Raw genomic sequence first — 7,181 nt, 5'->3', positions numbered from 1 at the left:
GAAAAGAGGGGCTAAGTTTCTTATTGGTCAGCTCAGGTGCCTGGGGCTGCATGTTCGGAGGGTGCTGTTTTGTGTTTTGTGTTTTTTTGTTTTTGTTTTTTTTGTTTTTTCTATTGGGTGCAGGTGCACAGGATGCAGCCCTGAGGGATGTCAGTTACAGTGATTGCTGCAGGATGCTATACACTTGTTCCCCTCCACAGGGTCTTGTTTAAACTATCATAGAGTCTAATGACTGTCTGCATCTGAGGTTTCACTGTCAGCAGCTGTGAATCATGGGTGCCCCTTTCCTCTGCTGGCTGGAATAGAAACTTGGCCCACTTTTTTCTGAGCTTACTGCCTGAAGTTGTGAATCACAGGCATGTTTCCCTCAAGTACCTGGGATGAAGACCATTGGCTCACCTGGGTCTGTGCTCTCACTGCCTGTGGCTGTGAATCTCATCCATTCACTCCCATCTTTGCCTGAGCTCCTGCAGAGGCTGTGTTAAGTGCTGGGTCAGTGCTAGCATTCCCTGGGAGGATTAGCTCTCAGGTTTTCTCCATCCTGCCCTACTTCCCTTGTCCATGGTAGAAGGGAGAGAGTGTCAGTTACTTTCAGCTGGCAGTGATCCCTGTACAAATTCCTTGTAGACGAATTAATTGAGACATCCTGTTTCACAAGTGTTCCCTCTGGGTTATATTTGTTGTTGTCTTAAGGTAGAGAGTAGATGTATCGATTTCATTTCTCCTAGAGAGGCTGCTAGCTGTGGCTGCCATGTCGGGCATGGCTTTTAGCTCACAATTTGGGTTAAACAGCTCCATCTCCTTCACTGATTTTGCTGTTATTCACTGATTTTATCATGTTTTAACTTGGTTTGCTTTTCTTTCTCTGTTGTCAAGGAAGTAAGCTTATGTGCTTTTTCCTCTCCCTGTTTCTCTCTTTGTTACCCCTCCCTCCTAAATCCATGTTGGTCCTGGTTCAGGGGTAAGGATTTTGTCCTTATTTTATGCTTCAGTGACCAATCTTCAAGTCCCCGCAAGTCTCAAGCTATCCAATATTGAGTTTTAGAGTATGTACTGTCATCCATTGTAATGCCAGATTCTTGGGACCCCAATAGACCCCCAGGAGCTGAATCCAATGCAACCACACAAGAGTCTTTATTGCAAGCTCGAGCCTGGACTCACAACCATTCCCGACACAGCGGTCCCAGGGAGTGAGTCTTGGTCCTTTGTTCCAGAAGGTCTTTGAATGTCAACATGTTAAAGACACATGGAAAGGTGTCCAGAGGGCTCTAGCCTGTCTCCATTCTCCTCTCCTCTCTATATCCTGCACTTCCTGATCAGCAGTTGGTCCTAGGGCCATGAGTGAAACTTGGCTGCAGATTCAAAGCAGCAGCACCTACACAGAAATATCCCTTCCCATGGACTTCAGGAGCTCTCTTTCCAGTTCCTCTTCAGCACTAGTTGACCCTGCAAGCTCCAAGTTGTTCTCCCATGACAGTGTTTCAGGAGAGATGAATAATGCCTTGTCAGATTTTTCCTGATCTTTCTTCTAGACCATTATTACTCCCCAGTCTTTTACAATTACAAAAGGTCACTTTTGTTAATAAAAATTCCTTTTCTTCCCTACAATATTATTATGGTTTAGATATTAGGTGTCCCCCAAAAGCTCACGTGTGAGACAATTCCTGAGAGTTTACAGATTTTTAAAAATCTCCTTTCTCAGTGACTCTGCATCTAGAGATCTGGGATAGGGCCTAGGAAGTCTGCATTTCCAACAAGTAGTAAGTAGTTCAGATACTTCTAATGGAAGTCGTTGGGGACTTCTTTCTGGGAAAAATGAGACTGAAAAAAAAAAAAAAAAAAAGGAAAGTATTTCAACACATTGTTTTTCCTTGTGGATCTTTCTGCTCACCTTTATCATTTTCCAAAGTAGAAAAACTAAAGAGACAGTGAAATAGGAACTACCACATTCTCCCATTTGCCAGGTTTTTGGGGGACACTCTATGCATCACAAATCACACAGTAAATCATTCCATACTGCAGGAAAATTAAACAACCACTCTTAACATTGATTAGCACATTCACTAGCAGGAACAAGTTGGGTAAGGGTGATTAGTTAGTACAAGAAGGGGATTCCTTTGAACTGATTGGTTTAAGCCACAAGGGGTGTACATGCTAAACTACATGGTTTCTCAGCATGTTATCAACCACCATAAACTACTGGGGGGTCATCTGGCATCCTAGGTACTTTCCCTGTCTCATGTTGCTTGATTTCTGTCTGCCTCTTTGGCTAAGACTATCTGACATCGTATAAGGAAACAAATTCATGAAAATAAAGCTCCAGCTTCACTAATTTGACATAGTACATACTGCCATGGAGACCAAAAATGAAAATTAGAAAGTTTAATTGGCCATTTGAACTGTATGATTAGTAAAATAGGTTTAATTTACCTTCTTAAATTAATAACTGAAGAATAGAATTTTCATTCTTTTCAATCACAAACATTTAAAAAATCCGATCAAATACCAGATCATAAAAAAAGCCAAAACCAATAAATTTTAAAAGACAGAAATCAACCAGATAGGTTTATTTGCACACAGTAAAATGAAATTAGAAGAGATAATTAAAATATAACTAGGAACATTATGTGATAAAATTTTGAAATACCTTGCATCAAAAGAGAAAGTGAACTGAAATTTAGAAGAAAATTTAATTATGTGGTCCCAAAAATATTGTACAGTTTAATGGAAACTATTTCAACACATTGTTTTTCCTTGTGGATCTTTCTGCTCACCTTTATCATTTTCCAAAGTAGAAAAACTAAAGAGACAGTGAAATAGGAATTACCACATTCTCCCATTTTTCTAGACCTTCTAGCTTCTTACTTAAAGGATCTGCTCTCTGTGTGAGTAAAAAATGTATTTCCTGAATGAACCATGATGTATGTGTGCATTTAAATATCTCTAAACAACAACATGAGTCAAAATCTCTCTTAAAAGCACTCAAACTCAGAAAAAGTATATCTGAGTTTTACTTGAAAAATAAATTTAAGATTATGTCAAAAGTTTGTTTTAATATCACTTTATTCACTGAGCAAGTTTAAGTCTCTTGAAATTTATGTACGTATTACTTAAGAGAATTTTTTTTGCATACATGTGTATCCTCTTCCTGAAAAAAGAAAGAGAGAAAACAAAAAGGAGCACTTATTTTCTGGATTAGTCCCAGGGCATACAACCTCACACAAACAGAGAAATCTAGTCAAACATTTTTGGGGACTGGAAGCATGCATCTCACACAAATTAAGCCACACTACATGTTACTTTTGAACATTCTTATCAATTTTTACATAATGCTGGAATAGTTATACTTAAAAATCATTACACAGAAAATTGAACAGTAAAAAATGTGTCTAGAAAAAGAGCATCACAATAGTCACAGGATTCTTCATGGCATACTTCCAGTCCAGCCAATGGTCTTCTGTAAGGCCATTCCTTTATAATCTTCAGTTACATAAGAGCTATTCCCTATTCCTGACATAAAACACAGATGAGACAGGTTCTATTTTCTTTCTTTCTTTCTTTTTTTTTTTTTTTGGTACTGAAGATTGAATCCAGGGGCTCTCAACTACCAAGCCACATCCCCAGACCTTTTTGTTATTTTGAAACAGGGTCTTGTAAAATTACTTAGGGCCTCACTAAGTTGCTGAGGCTGGCTTTGGACTTGCCATCCTCATGCCCCAGTCTCCAGAGCTACTGGGATTTCAGGTGTGTGCCACCATGACCAGCCTGAGAGGTTCTTTCAAAACAATAGATTCCCTTTATGAATGGGCAGTATAAATTCCTCACCCTCAAAAGGAGTAAGTTCCCAGAGATCCATAGCTACTCTCATAGGGCCTGCAATTATTTTGGAACCAACTTTTACTTTTGACACATAATAGTTGTCTCCTTGAAGTTTCTCTAGTTTTTCTCCTACTTTTATAAGATGGCATGGGAGAGAGGTGCTTCTTTCCACCCACAGTGGCCATGCATCTGCACAGTACCTCTCTCTCCTAAAGGAACACAAGCAGGATCCAAAGGAATAAATACTTTCTTCTTCCTCCTCCTTTGCTCTGCTTCTTTTTCCTCATCTTTTCTGGAGAACTTGCTTAATAGTTTGGCTTAAAAGAAGAATGTTAAAGCCAGGAACATCCATGAGATGTAGCAAACTTAAGAGAGCATTTAATTAGGACCCTTCCTTTTTGATAGATTCATCTAAAATAAATATTTTAAAGGATTCTGTTTCTTGTATGCAAATAAAAATTGATGAAGGTAAGAATGACAGAGAACATTTGAAAAGAGTTATGTGTTATTGTTTTCTTTTTTTGGCCGAAGATCTCAAATGTTCCCTGGAACATTTCTGAAAAGAAAAAGTGACCTCAATTTGATTAAGGGACAAAAACAACTCGAATGCTGATAACCATGAAATTATACTTGGTGTTCAGGTGCTCTTAATCCAGCCCTCCAATAAAAACCAATGGATTTGGTTAGATGAAAAAATCTGAATACATTTGGCTTCTGATTTTCGTTAGCAAACTATGAGGAAAGTGATACCAATATTTAATTTTAAAATCTCTAAAACAAGAAGAAACTTCTCAGTAAGAAATCACAAGGTGAATACAAAGAATATATCAATATATTTTAAAAGGAAAGTACCATCAATCATAAGAATTAATTATCTTAAAAACAATTTCTTCTTTTGCTGGTTTATTCGTATATTCTCTATTAACCCAACACTCGGGTACATTTGTTTTAAAGCTGTAGTGGACAGGTAACTTTATGAGTTAAATTTGTCTTTATCTTACTATCTCACTCTTCTAAATAAGCCATAAAAATAAAATAATAAAATTGTATATCCAAGAAATTAAAGTCCATGCTCTTCCTTATTTTCATCAGCACCCAGGAAGGAAACAATATGAACTTGTGTACAATGTTCATTGTAATAATGCAGTTTGATTTGACAAGGTAATAATATTATTGTGTCTGGGGCTTATTTCATGGTAACCCTGACTGGTTTTCTCAAGCATGAAATATATCTCCTCCACATATATAATCATCTTTCAATTATGAGTTCATTTCAAGTTACCCAAAAATGTTCATGAAATATGCCCAGTGGATGACAAATTGGTTCTTCCAATACTGGGGTAATGGCCTTACAGTTTTATAGAATGCATAATCCACAGTTTTAAATGCTTAATATTAATCAGTAGTTAATACTGTTCATCTGTCATATATTTAATATTAGCAATGTTATAAAATTCATTTACATTAGATTAAGAAATACTACTTTAAAAAATCTTGTGATACAGTTTCTTTGTGTGTGATAAACACTATTCCTTTGGAACTGACCTGTAATTTGAAACTAGAGAATCATATGGTATATAATTGGACTGCATCTCTCTTTCTCTCTAGTTGTAACACACAAATATAATACTTTGTTAAACAGAATAAGCACTAAAATTGTTGTACATGTACACAGGTCTAAATTTGAGAGGAATAATTTGACAAATATTGTTCACTTGACTATCAAGTCCATCACATTATTTTTACTTTGTTGATTTTTCCCTTGGTGTTAAACTTTTTGGTCATTTCTCTAAGACAAGTTTACATTTGATATATTGTGTCAAATCAACAGCCAATAATATGATCTCTCATGTGCCAAAGGCATAGGAACAAGGCACTGGGCATTGTGTACAGTGTGATACACCGATATGAAAATGCTGTAAACTTATTAAGAGTTAAAATTCCTTTAAGCAAATAGACCGCATTTCATAAATAACTTACTTAGCTTATACAAAAAACTTGTGCTCAAAAAGGCTTCATGATGCAAAACAGGCATTCCAGAAGAAAAGTAATTTAAAAAACTTTTAACAATTTTCTAGATTGAAGTGAATGCATAAATATGTATTCTTTAACTGCTAAGAAAACACAGGTAATTTTCTCCAATACCTTTCACTCACTTGAAGACCTAACAACTTTGTAATGTGGTTTTCCAGATAAGACAATCCACAGTCTAGAAATTATAGTTACCAAAGTATTATCATTAAGTAACTTGTTGTTAGTCTCTGTTGAAACTCAAACATTTAGTCTTTAGAAAAAAAAATGAATTCTGCATTTGCCTGGAAGAAGTGTCTGGGAGTATGATGGAGTTTAACTTGTATTGGACAATTTCAGGAACAAACTCCTGCTATGATATTTAACCAATATTCTTTAATATGTGAGTTTTATTATGTCATCTGATTTTGGTGTTTCACTTGCAGATTTTAAAATGGCAGGATTTATGTGACTCAGGAGGTCTCTCTGCTCCCTTTCTTTATGTAACACTTTTCTTGATGGGGAGGAGATATAAGCAACCCAAAAGAAGACCATAAAAATGTGCAGATGCACTGCAAGGAGAAGGGACAGCCCCAGTCCAGTGTTTCATTCTGAACTGCAAAACACCATGATTTCCCATAATCTGATTCTACATGTGCTTTCAACAATCATTTATAGGACCCCAGAAAACAATATCTGGGAAGGGCCCAGAGGATTATGCGAACAATATCACAAAGTTGGCCTCTTATGAAAGTATATAAAATTGAGTTAAAAAAAGGAGTAAAATTGACACATGGCTTTTGGCCTCTGGCCCTAAACCCAGAGAAAAAAATTGAAGTGAGACAGGCAACCAGCTGCTTTTTCATTATGCTGATTAGATTGTTGATTTAGCCAGCTGTACTTTGCTTTCTTCCATCATGACTTGCTTGGAAAATAGATCTGAATTAATTCCCAAGTTCTCTTTTAATTTCTTGAGCTCAAAGTCATGGAGAATCTTGACAGTCATTAACTTTTCTCGTTTGAGTCTCTCCTCAACATCTTTTGGAACATCAGGAATCATCCAGGCCAACAAAAATTTAACCAAGAACACAACGTGCTAGAACAAATATAAAGGGAAAACAAAGATACTGTTAGAATTGTTAACCATCTGGCGGGAAATCCTTATAAATAATCTCACTCATTCAATGAAATGCATGAAACTTGAAGTTCTTGGGCTACCAAGAACCCTGTCCTTCTATCATCATCCATACACTGGCATTTAACAAGTATATAATTTAAATATATAATTAGATAAAATTCATTTGAGTTTAATTACTGAATATACATTTTATTTCTGTTTCTTCCTGATGAGC

The 7,181-nt window shown here is 36.3% G+C and overlaps 1 protein-coding gene across 2 annotated transcripts in view; it reads right to left on the bottom strand.

Annotated features, from left to right (window-relative positions):
* Positions 1 to 3,045: 3,045 nt before the first annotated feature.
* ANO5 (anoctamin 5) overlaps positions 3,046 to 7,181 on the bottom strand; it is a 91,916-nt gene continuing 87,780 nt past the window's right edge. For both annotated transcript variants that reach the window (XM_081278747.1, XM_081278748.1), the window contains one exon: positions 3,046 to 6,925. In XM_081278747.1, coding sequence (XP_081134873.1) covers positions 6,704 to 6,925 — 222 coding nt within the window. In that variant the 3' untranslated portion in view covers positions 3,046 to 6,703. The remainder of the gene's footprint in view (positions 6,926 to 7,181) is intronic.

This window comes from Spermophilus citellus, assembly GCF_964194105.1.
Source record: "Spermophilus citellus genome assembly, chromosome: 2".
NCBI classification, from domain to species: Eukaryota; Metazoa; Chordata; class Mammalia; order Rodentia; family Sciuridae; genus Spermophilus; species Spermophilus citellus.
This window is presented reverse-complemented; position numbering and strand designations above follow the sequence as displayed.